This window comes from Elephantulus edwardii, unplaced genomic scaffold, assembly GCF_000299155.1.
Source record: "Elephantulus edwardii isolate Elephantulus edwardi_28Jun2011 unplaced genomic scaffold, EleEdw1.0 scaffold00207, whole genome shotgun sequence".
NCBI lineage: Eukaryota > Metazoa > Chordata > Mammalia > Macroscelidea > Macroscelididae > Elephantulus > Elephantulus edwardii.
In genome coordinates this window covers 634,242-652,349 of record NW_006399957.1, presented here as the reverse complement: position 1 = coordinate 652,349, position 18,108 = coordinate 634,242, and the positions used below count along the sequence as shown (strand labels likewise).

The 18,108-nt window shown below is 50.2% G+C and overlaps 1 protein-coding gene across 1 annotated transcript in view; it reads left to right on the top strand.

Annotated features, from left to right (window-relative positions):
* Window positions 1–18,108, top strand: part of NFATC1 (nuclear factor of activated T-cells, cytoplasmic, calcineurin-dependent 1) — a 93,714-nt gene that overhangs the window by 16,379 nt on the left and 59,227 nt on the right. The window contains exons 2-3 of the mRNA XM_006897243.1: window positions 2,112–3,219; window positions 15,817–15,976. Of these exons, the coding sequence (XP_006897305.1) occupies window positions 2,112–3,219; window positions 15,817–15,976 (1,268 nt within the window). The remainder of the gene's footprint in view (window positions 1–2,111; window positions 3,220–15,816; window positions 15,977–18,108) is intronic.

Sequence of the window (18,108 nt, the reverse complement as noted above, 5' to 3'; positions counted from 1 at the left end):
TTTTCACAACCTCCAATTCCCCAGCATTCTATGTTCTAATGATTATGGATGCTTACAGCTGTTTCTCCTCATTTTGATTGACTTCCCATCTAGGCTCTATGTTTAATACTATATTCATCTATTGTTCGTAGGGTTTTCAGAGGTCTGTTATTTCAGAAGGGAGTGCTGGTGACCTGGTGATAAGAAGCTGTGCTGCAACCCCAAAGGCACGCAATTTGACCCCACCAGCTGTTCTGTAGGAGAAGGAATTGGATGACCAATCCTGCTTTCTAATCTGTCCTAATCTTAAATTGTCCATGGTGATGGCTTTACTCTGTGTCCTCATGTTTAGTCCACTGGTGGACCTTTCCTGAGCTGTTTGATCACTGGAGGTGTACAGCAGATTTTAAGTTTAAAATCAGGCTGATTTTTGTATGTTGATCTTGCACCCTACCTCTTTCTGAATCAGTCCGTTTACTTACTCATTTACTGCCATTGAATCAGAACTGACTCACAGTTGGCCCTCCCTCAGGTTTGTAGAGGCTGTACATTGCAAGGGGAGGAGCCTGCCCTTCTTTCTTTCCAGAGCAGTTGGTGGATTCGAACCTTGGAACTCCAGGTTGGCAGAACAACTCATTGCCACTGGGCCACCTGAATGCCTTTAGAGAATAAGAGTGGTGGTAAAGGCTGACCTTTATAAAGGTTCCTGTTCTCAAGAAGACTGGAAGGTTGTCATCTTTGATAGCCTCATCTTTTTTCCTTAAGGAATAGCTGGTGGGTGGACAGGCTGGTATCAGGCATATAAAAATCTGTATTGCTGAAGAGAGTTGTTGGATGCTTCCTTCTGGAATCGGGACGATGGAGGTGGATGCCTGCCACTTGGGCTTCTAGGCCTGTCTTGGTGAAGATGATGAGATTTGCCTGGGAACTCTCAGACCTCTGGCTTGCTGGCTTACTGGATGGGTTTCTGGGCCATTTGGGAGCAGAAGGATGCCTTTTCTGCTGCAGGAGGTCCTTGAGCCTGTGCACTAGAACCCAGAGAGGGGCCAGGCTGGACCTGAGAGTCCTCCTCTCCAGGTGCATGGCAGTGGGGTCCTGGTATGTGGTCATGATCTTCACGCTGGAGGTACAAAAGTTGAGTCTTTTCATTCTAATAACGTCCTGAGGCTGTGGCCTTGCTGGTTGAACAGGTCTTCTGTGGTACGGGCTGAGGACTGGGTCTGCTTCATTCCTGAGGGTTGTCTTTGCAGCTGGGGTTGAAGAAATGCTGCAAGAGAGCCCCTGGGAGTGACTAGCCCATAAAAAATCCCCCTCAGCCTCTGGGGCTGTGCATCTCTGACTTAATAATTAATTTGCTCTTTGCTCATTCATCGTGCATACAACTGAGTGAACGGCTTCCCCATTGTGGCCATGATGAGTGTTGAAGAGAAAAACCAAACAAGTGCTGGGGAGGGACTGGCTTCTGCTAGGGGCTTTCCTACAGAAGACTTCTGTGTGAAGACCAGGGTCTGTTTTCTCTGGAGAAGTTTGGGACCATGTAGAGGCCATGTAGAGTGTAGAGGCCCTGGGAAGGTCAGTGTATTACCGGGGCACTAGTGGGAAAGGGAGACAGATGGTGGAAAGCAGTGGGCAGTAGGATGGCCTCTGTTCCTGGAAGGGCTTCAGGTAGTTCAGAGCATTGGTTCTATTGTGTCTTCATGGGCCACTGTGCAGGGGATAGGGCCACATGGAAACGTATTGGTCCATAGTTGAGGGACCATGTCATTCTACAGCTTGGTGGCCCCGTTTGTCTATAGGTGAGGGGTCATGTTGATTTGTAGTTTAGAATGTGTCCTCTGAAGGTCATATCAGTGTGTAGCTGAGGAAGCAGTTTGTTCTGTATGTGGGGCCCTTGTTCCTTAGGTGGGAAGCCCTGTTGGTCTCTAGATTGACAGTGGTGTTAGTCCACAGGTTGCTCGGCAGTTGGGTGGCCATGTTGTTCCGTAGCTGGGTAGCTGTGTTTGCATGTGGGCAGCCATGGTGGTCCATAGGTGTGTAGGTGAGGGTCCCGTTGGTCTGCAGGTAGGCGGTCTGCAGGTGGGAGGTGTGGACTGCTGGTGGGTAGCTGTTCATGCTGTCCTTCTTCCTTCCAGAACACTACAGTTATGCGTCCTCCAGCCTCGCCCCTGGCCTGCCCCTCAGCACAGCACATCCGGCACTGCCAGCCACCTGCCATGACCTGCAGACGTCGAATCCCATCATCTCCGTTCTCCCATCAGCAGGTCACCCCTCGGGCTATGGGGGCACAGTGGACAGTGGGCCACCTGGGTACTTTCTGCCCTCGGGTGCTGCCCGACCCAATGGTGCCCCAGCTTTGGAGAGCCCTCGCATCGAGATCACATCCTACCTGGGCCTACACCATGGCAGCAACCCATTCTTCCACGACGTCGAGGTGGAGGAGGCCATCCCTGGTGCCAGGCGTGCACCCTCCACAGCCACGCTGCCCCTGCCTGGCCTCGAGGCCTACCGGGACCCTAGCTGCCTGAGCCCTGCCAGCAGCCTGTCTTCTCGTAGCTGCAACTCCGAAGCGTCCTCCTATGAGTCTAACTACTCGTACCCCTACGCCTCCCCCCAGACGTCCCCCTGGCAGTCCCCGTGTGTGTCCCCCAAGACCACTGACACTGAGGACGGCTTTCCACGGGGGCTGGGGGCCTGCACCCTGTTGGCCTCTCCCCGCCACTCGCCATCCACCTCGCCACGGGCCAGTGTCACCGAGGAGAGCTGGCTGGGCCCACGTGGCTCCCGGCCCTCCTCTCCCTGCAACAAGCGCAAGTATGGCCTCAATGGGCGGCAGGCGTCGTGCTCACCGCACCCCTCACCTACACCATCCCCGCAGGGCTCCCCACGTGTCAGCATCACCGATGACACCTGGCTGGGTGACTCCACACAGTTCACCAGCTCGGCCATTGTGGCTGCCATCAATGCCCTGTCCACTGACAGCTCACTGGACCTGGGCGAGGGCGTGCCCGTGAAGGCTCGCAAGACCACGCTGGAGCACACAGCTGCCATGACACTCAAAGTGGAGCCTGCCTGTGAGGACCCAGGCGCCACCCCACCCGCCACATCCTTCTCCTCTGAGGAGTTCCCCCCATTCCAGCACATCCGCAAGGGGTTCTGCGAGCAGTACCTGTCGGTGCCAGTGCCACAGACCCCCTGCCCCTGGGGGAAGCCCAAGCCACTCTCCCCATCGTCCTACGTGAGGTGAGTCCTGCGTGTGACAGGGAGCATAAGCCATGTGTCAGAGGGGGACCTGTATCCAAGGTTTCGGAGGCAGCGGGGTGGCCTTGAACCTAAACCTTGGGTAGCAGCTGAGCCTGCCTGCCAGCGCTGCTGGTTTTCTCAGCCTGCCTGTTTCCTTTCTCAAATTGTTGCCACCTTGGCGTTGTCAACAGATGTGCCTGTGTGAATGGTCCCCAGAGTTGGGAACAGCAGCATCCCTCCCTGAGGACAGCTCTGTGGCAGGAATCGTGCATATGTGGCCCTGGCTTGTTGTTGCTTTCCCCCCCAGTCTGCCAGCTCCAGTGAACTGGCCACTTTATTTCCTAAACTGCTCTGTCGGCAGGTCCACGTAGGGCTGGCCAGGGTGCTAATTGGCAAACATTCCCCAAGACCAGGAGCGTCTCCTGCCTCCTCTGTGGATGGAGCTGACCCCCAGGGCTCTGGGTCCTTCTGGTCAGTGCACCAGCACCCTGGACACAGGCTTCAGAAGTGCAGGCTTGGCAGCCCCCTCTTCCTCTCCTGCCCCTTTAGCCAGAGGTCTCTGGGGCAGGGTGGGGGACAGGGCAGGTTGAGGCAGAAGGGGTGCCAGGGACAGCTGGGCGAGGTCGGCCTGCAGATCAGCTCTTGTCAGAATTTGACTGGCCTTGGCGCTCCTGGTTTCTAAAGGTCGGAGCCCTAATGGGATGGCGGGTTGAGCGGTGGGCTGCTAACCTCAGAGTCTGTGGTTCAGATCCAACAGCCACTTTGTGAGAGAACAGTGAAGCAGTCTGTTTCTGTAAAGATGGCCTCTGAGCAGTTATGCTCTGCTCCTGGACGGTACGAGTTGGAATTTACCGTCATCGGCAGTGTGTTTTGTCTGTGACGTTTGCTCAGGCCTCGTGCAGTCAGCACAAGCTGGCTAGGCTGTGCCGGGACCCGATGCCCCTATTCTGAGTGTCGGGGCAGCATGGAGTGGACAGCATTCTGTCTGTATGGGCTCGTGAGAGACAGGTCGGTTCCGGTCAAGAGACAAGGTAGCTCTGCCAGCTGACTTTCTCCACTTGTGTTAGTGTCTCTGCTACTAGCCCAGCTTCCCACGTAAACCCAGCAAAGCTGCAACCCTGGCGCTGCTTCAGGACAGCCCTGGTCAGAGTCCTGAACGTGGGAATGCCCAAAGACAACTTGGAGCGGTCTGTAGAAACATACAAGTTATGTGTGCTACACTCGAGTCCTCTACTAGAGTGAGTGGGCCAGTGAGACAGCCAGTCTCCCTGCACAGAGGAGCCACACGTCCGTGACAGTTTGCCTAGATGCAATGGCCAATCACTATACCAGAGCCAGGGTGGGGGTGGGGGGTGGCGCCAGAGCCGGGGAAAGCAGTATCGTGCAGACATACAGGGCCGGAGGTGGTGTGAGAAGCGAGTGGCACAGCACTTTTTATTGAGATTCGAGTGACAGACTCAACCCTTTTACAAATGTTCACTTACCTCTCTGGTGAATGCAGGCTGTTCCTGGGGTCTGTGTGCCCGAGTGTGTGTTTGCACACTAGTGTGTGCTGGGGCACAAGCTTTGCGGCTGGATGCATAGCTGTTTTTTCTGTGTCAGGAGTTTGAGCAGTGGTCTGGTCCACATTCCACCCTTATCTTTATCTCCTGCCCCAGGGTTGTCCTCCCAAGGGGTGCTCCCCACCCTGTTCCCTGCCAGCTGATGCAGATCAGTGGTGGAGCGTCCCACAGAAGTGGCCTGTGGGCCGATGGGGCTTTTTCAATTGTTTGTTCCACATGGAAATATGTTTCCTGGTCCCTACAGTGTGTTTCCTGATGGTCACTCTACTCGGGATCGAGGGCAGTGAGAAACCATGGTCACATGAAATACTGTGCTGGTTCACCTCCATCCCATGAGCCCTGCCACTGGCCACACCTCTGACCCTACCTGTCTAACAGTACCCAGAGGGTGGAGGTTCATGAGCACAGACACAGCACCAGCCCCAGGCATTATCCACGGGGTCTTCCTGGGAGAAGGAACTGGAAGCAGCTGGAGACCACCCTCTGCCAGTCGCCTCCTAGGAGCCTGGGGCCTGATCCTCCAGCTCCTCTCTGCATCCTTTCTGTGACCTTGACATTGACACCTGCCCATCTGTCCTGATGGGGCCAGAGCAGGTAATGGCACATGTTTACAGTCTGAGGAAACTTGGTTGTGAAATGGACAGTGCAGAGTTTGGTAGAAGTTATAGTTTCAGGGTTAGCTATTTTACAGTGATTACTGAATGTTGCTGATTGTCTCCCTGAGGCTTCGGAGAATGACCCAGCCCTCAGGAAAAAAAAATCCAATTTTAAAATCTAGCACCTGGGGTGGGGTGGGGGAATCTAGTGCCTGTGGCCCTGCATGAGAAAGATGAGCCCTCTCCTCCAGTGTGATTTATAGTCTCTGTGAAACCTGCCAGCGGGTCAGTGCGGAGTTGGCTTCGACACAGCGGTGATGAGGAAGAGCGTTAGTTCTGTGAAGACCCAGTGGCATTGTCTGCAGGGAGTTGCACGTGTAGCCCAGAGGCTGTGCTTCCAGCAGTTCACAGCCACCAGTCTGCCCTGTGTGTCTTACAGCCTCGGATGGAACGGAGGCTCAGCCTGGAGTTAGTCTGACTCAGTAGCAGTGCACTTTGGAGCCATGGGTTAAGAGCTGAGCTAATGATGGCGGGAGGGCACCTTGAACCTGCCTCCACTCTGTACAAACAGGATGAAACACTCTGCACATTCACAGGTGAGTCAGGATTGACTTTATGGCAGTGAGTTTATTCTGGTGCAGAGAAACCCTTGCAGCTCAACACTTAAGCACTTGGCTGCTAACTGCAGGGCTGACATTTCAAACCCATCAGCAGCAACTTGGGAGAAAGCTCTAGCAGTCAGCTCTTCTCAAGACTATGCCAGGACAGCCTGGGCTGCCATGGGCAGTCCACAGCATGACACCTGGCAGTGACCACATTCCAGTCGCCAGCCCAGACTGTGGACCTCCTCAAAAAGGAGATGCTGACCCTATGGTGACACAAGGGACAGAGTCACCACCATCGGTCTGGGTTTCAGTGTTCCTCTTTGACGTATTTCATTAATCACAGTCACGTCCCCGAAGAGAGACAGGATGCAGTACTGGTTCGGCAGAATGTCTACGAGGCTGTGGAGTGCAGTTACTGTAATGAGTTGAGAAGCAGCAGCATATGTTGAAGATGCATTGCATCTTCCAGAGAAGGGCAGGGAGGCACAAATGTCACTTTCTACAGGCATGTGGTGGTGATAGTGACTTGTAGGGATTCCATTATCAGCTTGAAGAATGAAAGCTTCAAAGCTCAAGCCAGCTGCACCATCGTGCCCCCTTGGACATGTGTCCATGTCGGGCATGTGCTTGCCTACGTCTTTCATGTGGGAGATTGGACATTTGAAGTTTAACTCTGTTATCTGTGCCCAGTATTGTCTACAGCTTTGCTTTTAAGCAGGGGGAGCAGAAGTGGCTTCCACGTCCTAAACAATATGACTCTAGAAACTCTGTGAACTTTGAGAAATGACGATAGTTCTAGAAAAGCCTCAGGCCTTTTGTTCATAGGGTTGCTATGGGTTGTGCTCGACCCAATGGCAATCAGCAATAACCATCTTTATGGGAAGCTCCATGCTCGGCAGGTTTTAGAAGGTTGGGAGGCTTGTCCCTGTCTGCTTGCACCAAGGTTGGCACATTTATTTTACACAGAACTTTGTAAATTGAGCACTTAAGAAAATGCTCATTTTCCCAAGTGAGCACCACAGGCCGGTTGTCTTCCAGTTCAGGTCATCAGGAGCTCCGTGTCCGGGATTTCTTTCTCACATTGTTTGAGACTTTTGGCCAGCAGCTCACATGTTGCTAGTATCTCATGCTAGACACATGTCTACACCAGCACCAATCTTGGTGGCATTTTCTATACCATCATGCCAGCATTGTGCTTGAAATTAATGTGCCTGCATTAATACAGGGACTGAACACAAATACACTCTGCCATCGGAAAGCCCTGGGCACAGTCTTACCCTGGCTGAGGGCTTGGCTCCTGGCTGTCTCTGCAGGTCTGGGGTGAGGTCATGGTGGGAGACAGTGCTGCTGTGGGCACCTGAGGGCCCCCACATGGAGGACACGTTTCTAGCTTCAATGGTCACATGTAGCTGTGATGTTATCTCATCACTAGGCACAGCATCTGAGCTGGAGCACCAGGGCTCCTGTCTGACAGATGTGCCTGCAGGAGTGGCATCCCAGTGTGATGCTGCCCAGTGTGACGTTGCCTAGAGTGCTTTTGGGGAAACAGGCCGTGTCCCTCCAAGGCTGTGAGCTCCAGAAACACCCTCAGCCAGGGCAGAAGTGCTTCACTGCAGGATTTGCTCTGAGTGGCTTTGCTGTTCCAGGGTGCCCGTAGCATGACCCCTCACCATCAGGGAACAAGCTGGGCACTGACAGTGCTGTGGGCTTGGGGTGGCCTCACACTGCAGTGGAAGCAGGACTTGCGTCCCATGGCTGTCCCTGTTGTCTGTAGAAGAGCTGTGTCTGTAGGGACAAGAGGTTGAAGGAGTACTTTTTCTCCAGCTCAGACCTTGAGGAGCACCCCCGTTCAGTGAGTTTTTCTCAGAGATGGGAGAGATGGGATGGGGGCACTTGGTGTGATGAGGTGTTCTGAGACAGTGTCCATGCTTGTTCTGTAATGGTGTGTGCGATTGTCCTCTGACAGTGTCCACACTTATCGCATGATGGTGTATCTGCCCTGTCCCCTGACGTTATCCATGGTTTTCCTCTGTCAGTCATCCATATGTCCATCTGCCCATCTATCTGTCCATCCCTGGACTCATTCAGTCCCCTTCCTCACTCACCCACACATCTATCTCTTTGCTGGTTCATGAATTCACTTACTTATTGTTTATTCAGTCATTCATTTATGAATTTACTCATTCACTCAATCACACACTGATTTATTCCCTTAATGCCTGGGGCTCATGCAGTGCTTACCACTTTTCCTTTATGGTCAGGCCACCTTGTCCAGATAGCTCCAACTGATGGGCAGAGGAGTAGACATTGAGGAGCTGAGGAGAGTGGTTCAGGCCAACAGGGGTGGGCTCAAGCAGGTCGAGGGGTACTCCCCAGTGAATTGTCTCTTCCTCCTGAATCTGGTTGCCAGTAACAGTGCCCATCCCCTGACCCCCAGGAGTGTTTGGAAGCTTCTGGGTGCATTTATTTTTCTAGGAAGGAGAGTAGAGACACTGACGAAAGGCCAAGAAGGATGCTCTGTAGCCATCTGCAAGGCTCCCATCCAGAGTAGAGGTCTGAGTGACCCCCAGGTCCTGCACCCTGGGTCCTGTCAGGTGTTACCATGTATCACATTTCACACAAAGGTCCTATCACAGTACCTGCCTCGTATTGGTCCTGCAGTTCAGATCCTGCCACAGTGGCCATCACAGTCCTGACCATAGGTCCACCTCGTGTAATAGTCCTGCACTCCGAGTCCTGTCAGAGTGCCAGCAGGGATGTGAAGTCTGGTTATGGGTGGCCCCACCTGCCCATTGGCCGGCTCTGGGCTGCCATCCCAGAAAGCTGACCTCTCCTGGGTGGGAAGCCCTTTCTTACGGCCCAGTGTCACGGGGGCTCCCTGAGCCTGGGAGAGGCGGCAGGAGCGTTTCGGGGTGGTCCAGAGGCTCCCAGGCTTTGTGGACTGAGCCTCTGTCTTGGGCAGATGTACTGGGGTCACTGGTTCAGATGGTGGCACGGGCCTGGACTTAGAAGCTGTGTGGCTAACCTTCACTAGTGAGAAGCGCAGCTAGCCAGTCAGAGATGCAGCTGCAGACACTGAGCCAATGTGTTGCTTCTGACTCGGAAAAGAATGTTTTCCTTGAAGCTTGATTGTCTTCCCTCAGGTGGATTGTAGTTCTGCCAAACTCAGTTTGAAAATTTTATGTGGTCTTTCACTTTTTATTATAGAGCATTTTAAAGATACAAAATGGGCTGGGACCACGGACCACACCCTTCACCTCTTTCATTCGTCACCAAACCACGTATAGTTGCTTCATCTGAGCCCTTTTGTACTACTCACCTGAGCTACTAACTCCGAAGCAAGCCCAGATCCTCACACTATTTTGTAAAAATAATGTTGCATGGTGTTTTCAGGGAAGATTGGCACAGCAGATCACGCTCCCGCTCAGTGGTTTCTAGACACGCCATCCAGGCACCTGGTTCTGCTCTTCTCCATGTGTGAACATCATTCTCCTTCCATTCTAGTGATTGTCTTTCCACGAATCCAGTTTCCCCATCCCCTCACTCTCCCATCTACGTTTCATTTTAAAGTCATGGTGACCATTTGTTCTCATATAGATGGGCTTCTGAAGGATCTCAGTAATTAGGAGTGATGTCCATTATTTTGCAAGCCAGTTTGTTATTTTGCAAGAGTACAGTGACCTCTGGGGTTAGTTTCAAGGTTTGAGGAGGTCACATTGATTGCGACCCTGATGAGAATTCTCAGTGATGATAACAGGTTACCATGCAGTATTGTTGTTGTTGTTATGTGCCATCGAGTCGCTTGCAACTCATAGTGACCCTGTGTACAACAGCCCTAAACTCTGCTCTGTCCTGTGCCAATCGTACTGTCTCTGATACACCCATCCCAATTACCCCAGTCACTGAATCAATCCACCTCATAGAAGACCTTCCCCTCCTGTGCTGTCCCTCCACCCTCTCAAGCATGATGTCCCTCTCCAAAGATGGGTCCCTCTTTACATCATGTCCAAAGTATGTTAGACAGAGCCTCAGAATCCTTGCCTCCAAGGAGTAGCCCGGTTCAACCCTTTCCAGGATGAATCTGTTTGTTTTTCTAGCAGTCCATGGTACCCTCAATACTCTTCTCCAGCACCACAGCTCAAAGGCATCAATTCTCCTTCTATCCTCCTTGGTCATTGTCCAACTCTCTGATGCATAACAAGTGATTGTGAAGACCATGGCCCGTATCAGACGCACGTTAGTCTCCAGAGAGACATCGTTACTCTTCAGTACTTTGGAGAGGTCCCTAACAGCAGACTTTCCCATGGCAATGCGCCTTTTAATTCCCATGGCAATACATCTTTTAATTTCGTGGCTGCTGGTGCTGAGAGTGTTGACTGTGGAGCCGAGCAAACTAAAGCTGTGGTTAGTGTATATTATTTGCTTGGTAGGCTAGTTTCGTCCTTTAAGATTTTAGCGTCTTTCATTCTCTTTTGCTGTAGATGACTAGAGAACAATTATTTTGTCCCAAGTGGCTGTTAGCAAGCTTTTAAGACCCCAGATCTACCCCTCCAACTAGGACGTAGAGAACTATGAACCGTACGATGCTCGTTGGCAAGCTGTCAGACTCGGAAGACCCATCAGGGGTGTGTGTATGTGTACACATATACACAGCTTTGGTGTTCCAGTGGTAAGGAGCTGTGCCACCATCACAGAGGCGTATGGTTCAAATCCACCAGCTGCTCCTTGGGAGAAGGATGGGTAATGTCTTATGCGATCAAACTGCCTTTGAAAACATATTGGAGGCTCAGTAAGAGTTGATTCTCCCCACAACAAAATAAAGGTAAATAATCCAATAGAAAAATGGGCACAGGATATGAACAGACACTTCACCAAAGAAGACATTCAGATAGCGAACAAACACATGATGAAATGTTCAAAATCCCTAGCTCTAAGAGAGAAGCAAATCAAAACAACTATGAGATATTTTCTCACCACAGCCAGAATAGCAAAATTTAACAGAACAGCAAACAACAAATGCTGGCGAGGTTGTGGAGAAACTGGAACCCATATTCACTGTTGGTGGGAGTGTAAAATGGTGCAACCATTGTGGAAGGTGGTATGGCACTTTCTCAAAAAGTTGCAAATAGAGATACCATTTGACCCAGCAATTCCACTACTGGGAATATACCCCAAAGAGACCATAACTGACATCCAAGCAGACATATGCACACCCATGTTTATTGCAGCTTTGTTCAAGGAGTTGGAAACAACCTAAGTGCCCATCAACAAAAGAATGGCTAGAGAAGCTGTGGTATATTCACAGAATGGACTACTACACTGCAATGAAAAACACGGAACTCATGCAATATTATTAAAAATGGGTGAGCCTGGAGGACATTATGCTGAGTGAAGTATCTCAGTCACAAAAGGACAAATACTGCATGGTGCCACTGTTGTAAAACGGGACTGACCTCGGGGTTGGGGGGAGACTGAGAAAGATGGGTTCAATAATGTATATACTACACTGAAACAGATGAGGGAGAAATCTGTTTAAAAGGGATATGTGATTAGGTATTTTTGTCATGACGGGAGTCCAGAGCAAATGCAACATGGTGGAGTGGACCTGGGGGAGGGTTTGTAAAACAATGAAAGAATTTTTGTTTTACTTTTCCAAGAGGGTAGTGTACTGGGGGGGGAGGGCTTGGAGGGGAGAAAAGTGCAACAATGAATGAATGGAAATCCAAAGTCTCTGTAAATTTTCATTGAAATTAATAATAAATTTTAAAAAGAGAAAAAAGAGTTGATTTTAACTCAAACACAGCAAAAAATGGCTATATATACATTTTTATTTCTATTAATACACATACTTATGTATTTTTGTTTATACACACTTATATCTTTACTAAGAAACAAAAACGGTGAGTGTCCACGTGGCTCCCGCCCGATGGACTGCACAGGAATCACAGTATGCAGGAGTCACTGGAGAAGCTCAACAGCAGCAGTCAAAATGAAGCCAGATGCTGACTCTGAACAGAACAGCTGCTCATGTGCAAGTTAAAATTGAGACTGAAGAAAATCAGAACAAGTCCACAAAACAAAAATACAATGTCAAGGCTATCCCACCTGAATTTAAAACCATCTCAAGAATCGATTTGAGGCATTGAGCACTAGTGATTGAAGACCAGATAAGTTTTGAGATGACGTCAAGGATATCATCTATGAAGAGAGCAAAAGGTCGTTACAAAGGCAGGGAAGAAAAGACCAAAATGGGTATTAACAAACACTGGAGATTACACTAGAGCTTTGTTGTTATTTGCCAGTCAGTACTCTTCTCCATCACCGCAGCTCAAAGGCATCTATTCTTCTTCTATCATCTTTAGGTTTTATCCAGCTTTCTGATGCATAGCACGTAATTGCGAAGACTATGGCTTTAAGAAGCCAAAATAAAGGAACAGATGCTGAAGTAAAAGAAAGGAACAGAAGATTTCAAAGAGCAGCTTAAGAATTCAAAGCAAGGTATTTTAACAATGTGCAGAGAGCTGGAGTTGGGGAATAAAAAGGAAAGAACTAGTTCAGCATTTCTCAAGCTGAAAGAATTTAAAAACAAATTCAAGCTTTGAGTTGCAATACTGAGAGATGCTAGGGGCAAAATCTTTAATGATCTGGGAAGCATCAAAAGAAGATGGAAGGAATGCTCACAGTCACTGTACCAAAGAGAATTGACAGATATGGAACCATTTGGGGAAGTACCGTATAAACAAGAGTCAATGGTAAAAATGAAAAGAAAAGAAAACAAAGAGCCAATGATGACGGAGGAAGAAATTCAATCTGCATTGGAGGCATTGTGAAAAATAAGACCCCATGAATTGATGAATATTGCTGTCTCAACTAAAAGATACAGCCCTGGATGTGCTCTCCAGTCTACACCAGGATATTTGGAAGATAGCTACCTGGATAGCTGACTGAAAGAGATCCATATTTGTTCCCATCCATTGAATGAAAAATACCATTAATATCAGGTGCAAGCAAAATATTGATGAGGATTGTGCAGTAATGGCCATTACAGTACATTGACAGACAACTGTCAGAAATTAAAGCTGGATTTAGAAGAGGCTGTGGCAGCAGTAATATCACTGCTGATGTCAGTTAGATCTTGTCTGACAGCAGAGAATGCCAGTAGAATGTCTAGTTGTGTTTTATTGACTATGCAAAGGCATTTGACTGTGTACATCATAGTAAATCACGGCTAACACAGGAAAGAATGGGAATCCAAGAATGCGTACTGGTCCTCATATGAAATCCATACCTAGACCTGCTGTCTGCATAGAGCGAAGGGACTCTACATGGCTTAAAGTCATAAAGTGTGTGTCAGGGCTGTATCCTTCTCCATACCTATCCAGTCAAATAATTCAAGAAGCTGTAAGTCATACTCTATTCAACAGCACCTTACAACCACAACTTCTCACTTACTGTCTTGTTATTTGACATTTTATAACAATAGTGGAAAGCCTTGCTGTCCAACTATTTTTCACTTTAACAACTTAGAAGTGTGATTAGGCATAGCTGTAGCTACCGTGGTTAAGGCTGTGTGTCAGCCTGGCTGGGCCATGATACCCAGTGTTTGGCAGTTTTAACTGTTGCTGTTGTTAGACTCCGTAAAGTCGAGTACAGCTCCTAGCAACACTTTGACCAGCCAACCAGTATCCTGCCCTGTGCCGTCCCCATCTCCTCGGACACACTTAGAGCTCCTTGCTGAAGTCACTGTGCCAGTCCATCGTGGAGGTCTTTCTCTCCTTCGCTGTCCCTTCCTCTTTCCAAGCATGAATTTCCATTTCCTTCCAAAGAATACGTGTCCAAGGAGTGCTCTGACTGCACTTTTTCCAAGACAAAACCCAAAACACCCAACTTTGTTCTTTTGGAAGTCCATGGATATTCAGTGCTCTTCTCTAACACTATAGCTCAAAGGCACCAATTCTTCTTCTGTCCTCCTCCTTTATTGTCCAGCTCTCTGATGCATAGCAGGTGATTGAGAAGTCTATGGCCTGAATCAGACACACCTTAGTCTTCAAACGGACATATCACTCTTTAGCATTTTGGGGTAGATCCCTTACAGCAGACTTGCCCAGTGCAGTATGTCTCCTGATTTCCTGACTGCTGGTACTAGGAATTTTAATTATTGATCCAAGCAAGATGAAACTGTTGATATTTATCCTATGTTTTGTGATCGGATGTAGTCATCTCCCATTTTTGCATATCATTGATTCTCACAGAATGACTTTGTCCTTGGAACATTCGTCATGTAGAGTGAAGAGTGGATGTGTGTATCCGTGCAGTCACCCAGGTGCACAGCCCTGTATGTGCATGCTAAGGCATGTATGAAGGCGTTTTAGTGGCCTCATCCATAGCACATTGCACTACTGACAGAGACAATGCTTCTAGCAGTTCCAATCCACCGGCTACCCTGACAGAAATATGGACAGTTTCCTCCCATAAAGCCCCCTGGAGGGTCCCAGAGGGCCTGTTCTGAGACACCAGCAGTGGGTTTAAATGGACGTACCTGTCTGTATGTGTACTACTTGTACGTGTGTTTTATAATTGGTCTGCTCTTAGTTCAAACTTACATAAGCTCTAGCAATTACCAGCAGGTCTTTTTTTCTTGTGTACATCTTAGAGACCTGATTTTGACTTTATGTTTAATCTTTTTCCTCTCACAGGAAAGAGACCATGAGGCATGATTGTTGGAATGCTGGTTTTGTCACTGCCTTGCTATGTCATTGTGGCGAGTGGCATGCCCTGTGGGTCCCAGGCTTCTTCTGTTGTTATACAACTGTCAAGTCCAAACCAAGGCATAGCTGACCCTTTAGCAGGTTATAGGAGTAAACTGCATGGGAGGAGATGGTCCGTCTTCATCCCCCAGAGCAGCTGGTGGACTCACAGTGTGTGCCTTTGGGTTGGAAGTATAGCTGCTCATCGCGGGGCCACCAGGTGGTCGTGCCTGCCTCCAGTGCATAAGGAGTGCATGCAGCTCGTGGGCTCAGAGGACAGGACAGTGTCGCACATGCTTGGCGAATGTGCTCCCTTTTCCTCTGTAGTGGCTGTGGATATAACCCGTCAGCCTCCAGGGTGCTCACGCCTGGCCTCTGGGTCTCATTCTCACTCATGCAGACGTGGCTTGTGGTTGTCCAGTGCCCTCATTCATCCCTCGGTGGCCACAGAACTTGGACCTGGGGCCTGAGCATCCCACCCCGACCTGCTGTTCTGTCAGAGGCTGCTGAGCCCCGGATGGTGGGGTTACTTGTGCAGTGCACTGTCCCCAGGTAGACAGATGGGAGAAGGAGCAAGAGTCAGACCCCCTGACCACATCTCCAGACCCCTCTGCCGTGCACCTAGAGAGGAGGACTCCCAGGTTCAGCTTCACCCACCTCTGCGTTCCAGTACACTGGCTCAAAGACCCCCTGTAAAGTCAACTTTCTGCTTCCAAATGGCCCAGCAACCCACACAGTAAGCCAGTTTGATTTTAAAGACATCTTCAGTTAGTTCCACAATCTGTCTTATTAGGGAGATAAATAATTTATGTGACCATATCGTGAAGGAAGGAAATATTTTAAGACTGGCGGGGAAGTGTTTCCATTGCATGTGCAGCTCATCCTGGAGGCCTGACAAGACCTCAGCCTTACACCATCGTGTCGTAACCATTGGTTTTTACCAGGACTTTCAGATAACTCTGTCAGGATGTTCTTCTCGAGAGCAATGTTACTAAATGTAAGGTGGTGAAGGGTCACAGCTTCTGGGGCTTCTGGTTGGGACACTGGCTGAGGTCTAACCTTCCCCGCTGTTCTCTGTCCTCTCCAGCCCGTCTTTGCCTGCCCTTGACTGGCAGCTGCCGCCTCACTCAGGACCATACGAGCTTCGGATCGAAGTGCAGCCCAAGTCCCACCACAGGGCCCACTACGAGACGGAAGGGAGCCGGGGGGCTGTGAAGGCATCAGCCGGAGGACACCCCATTGTTCAGGTACCCACAGCTCTAGCCAGGGTTCCAGCATGCAGTGCTGGTGTGCATCTGGCTGCATTGAGCCAGAAGCCAGCTGTGGCGAGAGCTCTAGTGGACACCCTTCTCTGGGTTCAAGGCACCTTCTCACCACTGCAGCAGTCTGGCCCGTGTGTGAACGTGTGCGCATCCAAGTCCTAGCATCTCCTCCGTACACCTACTGGCTGGCATGTTGTGTGCCTCCCACTCTGTGTCTTGTCAGTCATCTGCAGGTGTTGACTGTCAGACTTGGTGTAGAAACAGGAGCCCTTTTCCATGAAGCTTGGTTTCAGCTGACCAGAGCTGGTGGGTGATCTCAGGAGACATCATGATTTGATGGCATTGACCACTGAGTCTCCACCCAGTGAATCTGTAACTGGATACCTTGGAGTGGAGACTCTCTAGTGGCCGTCCCCACTGGTGTTGACTACACTGTGGTGGGATCTCGTGGTTGTGACCATTCCTCCCACACCCCTCTGGGTAGACCCGAACCTATAACCTTTCAACCAGCAGAGCATATTGATTCTTTGTGTTGCCCAGGAGGCCAAGTGACTACAATCCATCTGTAGTTACTAGCTGGCTGCTCAGGGCTCCCCAGACAATGCCCCCATTCTTGCTTGGTGTGGGAGATACCACCTGGGACCTCAAGTCCTTACTAAACACTTGTTTCTGACTCAGAGAAGGAGAAGAGAAAGGAAGAGATTGAAGAGAGACTACATTGTTGTTCAGGGCCCGGGGCTATTTGGGGAAGTGTCTCCATATGGTGTCTGTGGAGACCAAGTTGGGTTGGAGGGCTTTGACTGTACCTCTGAGGTGACCCCACCACCGAGATGACTCCACTCCCTAAGACCTTCACAATTTCAGTTTCCAAGGTCTTCTGGAGGGGGAGAACATACAAGAAAATAAATGTAATCTTGAAATTCAAGTGTGCTGCTTTTGGGATGTCTCCTGTAACAGAGTTCTGATACCGGGTGGTACGCCAGCCCGTAGGCACACGGTTTGAATCCACTGGCTGCTGTGCAGGAAAACGATGGGCAGTCTCTCCCTCTGCGATGTGTAGCCCTGAAAACCCCCTGGGAGCCAGCTGTGCGTCAGTTCAGCACCCACCAGCAATGACCTGGAACATCTCTTACGAGTAAAGGTTAAACTTAGAGGCAAGGAGAGAAGCATGCATTTCCCTAGTCAAATTGTGTGATTTTTCCAGAAACTTCAACTTGCACCTCCAGCAACCTTTCCTTAGATTTCTAACCCCGTTTCCTAGGATTTATATCCCCCCAGGTGTACCTTTGGGGGCATTTCCAGGTCTTGGGGGGGCACACCTTAGTACGTCATGTGGCAGGGGAGCAGTGGGGTCAGCCCTGGGGGCAGTTTGGCCTGTGTTTTTCGAGGGAGGTGTGGGTCCACAGCGATGGCTCTTCTTACCTCAGGAACATGGAAACCATATAGTCTTCCTGACCCTTTAGCTGGAACTGCTCCGGGGCTGCCTGAGAGGGACAGTGTTGCCCACTGTCTCCCCTCTGACCTCTTGGTTGCTGGCTCTGGGATGGGCTTTTCCTGTCCTTCATCTCACCCTATAGCTTTAGACCCCCCTCCCTTGGCGTGACGGCTGGTGGCCACGTCAAGGATGAGTGGCTCCTGGCTGCCAGGGTTTATGTAGCTGTTTCTCCAGTGCACCTCCCAGCACCCCACAACTGGGTCCAGACCTGCCCTACAGGAGGTGATGTGAGTCAGAGGGACTTGGGGACTGTCCCCTCCCATTGTAGCCAGTAGAGAAATGACATGGCTGCCGGGCAAGGAGGCCTGGGACTCGGGTTTTCCAGAAAGACCCAGATCTGAGCCCCTGTGCTGGCTGGGCATGGGAGAGGGCGGAATATTCAGGAGATGTCTGGGATGTTCCAGTTGGGGTTTGTACCTGCTCACTGGAGGGCATTTGATGAGCACCGTGCTCCCTGCTGGGCATTTGCTGGCCCACCTTCCAGGGTGGGAGGTTCAGACGAGGGTGGCATGTAGTGTGGCCTGTAACTGCAGGCTCTCGGGCTCCCTTCCTTCTCCTGGAACAAAGGTGCTCTGTTTGGCTCACTCATTAGGAGATGTTGAAAGGCGGAGACAGAGGCCTT